This window comes from Sphaeroforma arctica (assembly GCF_001186125.1).
Source record: "Sphaeroforma arctica JP610 unplaced genomic scaffold supercont1.2496, whole genome shotgun sequence".
In the NCBI taxonomy this organism is placed as follows: Eukaryota; class Ichthyosporea; order Ichthyophonida; genus Sphaeroforma; species Sphaeroforma arctica.
Window position 1 is genome coordinate 1 of NW_014038062.1, and position 1,199 is coordinate 1,199.

Here is a 1,199-nt window from a genome sequence, read left to right on the forward strand (position 1 = left end):
ATATATATATATAGATATACACAATATATATATATATATATACATATATAATATATAATATATATACATATACATACTGACGGTGCAATTGTCTGTCGTCGACAGCTACTGAAACTATCCAACGCTGAACCCAAAAACACCGTACCCTGAAACTGTCCCACCAAGGTTATAGCAGCCGCATACCTTTAGGTGCTGATCTTTCAGTCGTGTGCGCAACTCACGGCACTCCACACTGGTGAGTAAAATGGAGTTCAGGACGAACACCATATGCTCTGCGAACTCCAGGTCTTCGTAGTTGAGTAGGATGTCCGCCATGGTGTAGAATATCTGGTGCACGGGGATGGAGACAGTGGTGAAGGATCAGACATGGTAAGGGGAAGCCTATTTGTAGGGTTTTAGGATTTAGGGTTTTATTCAGGTAGGTAACCTCTAGTAACACACACGCGTTTATGGTAACACGCCATGAGCTAAGTACACAGACGTACAACCACACAGTAACACAGTGCGCAGAGACTAAACAGCTGATACGAGAACAAGCATGAACACAGCTATAGTCTACACATTCAGTGTCAAATGTACCGAACTTTAACCAACGGCGATCAATAGATACGAAATGGCCAGAGACTAAACAACTGATACGAGAACATGCATGAACACAGTTATAGTCTACACATTCAGTGTCAAATGTACCGAACTTTAACCAACGGTAATCAATAGATACGAAATGGCCAGAGACTAAACAACTGATACGAGAACAAGCATGAACACAGCTATAGTCACTACACATTCAGTGTTATATGTACCGAAATTTAACTAATGTTAATCATTAGATACGAGATGGGCAGAGACCACCCATGAGACATACCCTTAGGGGTGACAGCATGTTGCACAGTTGGCACACAATCAGCGAACCCCGTTGTGCGAGGAGTTTGCGGTTGTCGTTAAATAGGGACAGAATGCGGTCCAAAAACCCGGCAAAGTCGGTGGACTGGGTTAGGGTAAACAAACAGAAAGAGAACGTAAGGATCGGATTAGAAGAGGTAACTGGGATGGGAAGGCACGAGACATATGATGCCATGAGAAGGTCAACAAGTGAATACACACACACACACACACACACACACACACACACACACACACACACACACACACACACACACACACACACACACACACACACACACTATATATATATATTA

The 1,199-nt window shown here is 42.9% G+C and overlaps 1 protein-coding gene across 1 annotated transcript in view; it reads right to left on the minus strand.

The window, feature by feature from the left end:
- Window positions 1-182: 182 nt before the first annotated feature.
- The window catches only part of SARC_12680 (hypothetical protein), a gene marked incomplete at its 3' end in the record, with an annotated part of 5,979 nt that continues 4,962 nt past the window's right edge, over window positions 183-1,199 (minus strand). Inside the window, exons 6-7 of the mRNA XM_014293208.1 lie at window positions 866-988; window positions 183-327 (exon numbers count right to left, since the gene is read on the minus strand). Of these exons, the coding sequence (XP_014148683.1) occupies window positions 183-327; window positions 866-988 (268 nt within the window). The remainder of the gene's footprint in view (window positions 328-865; window positions 989-1,199) is intronic.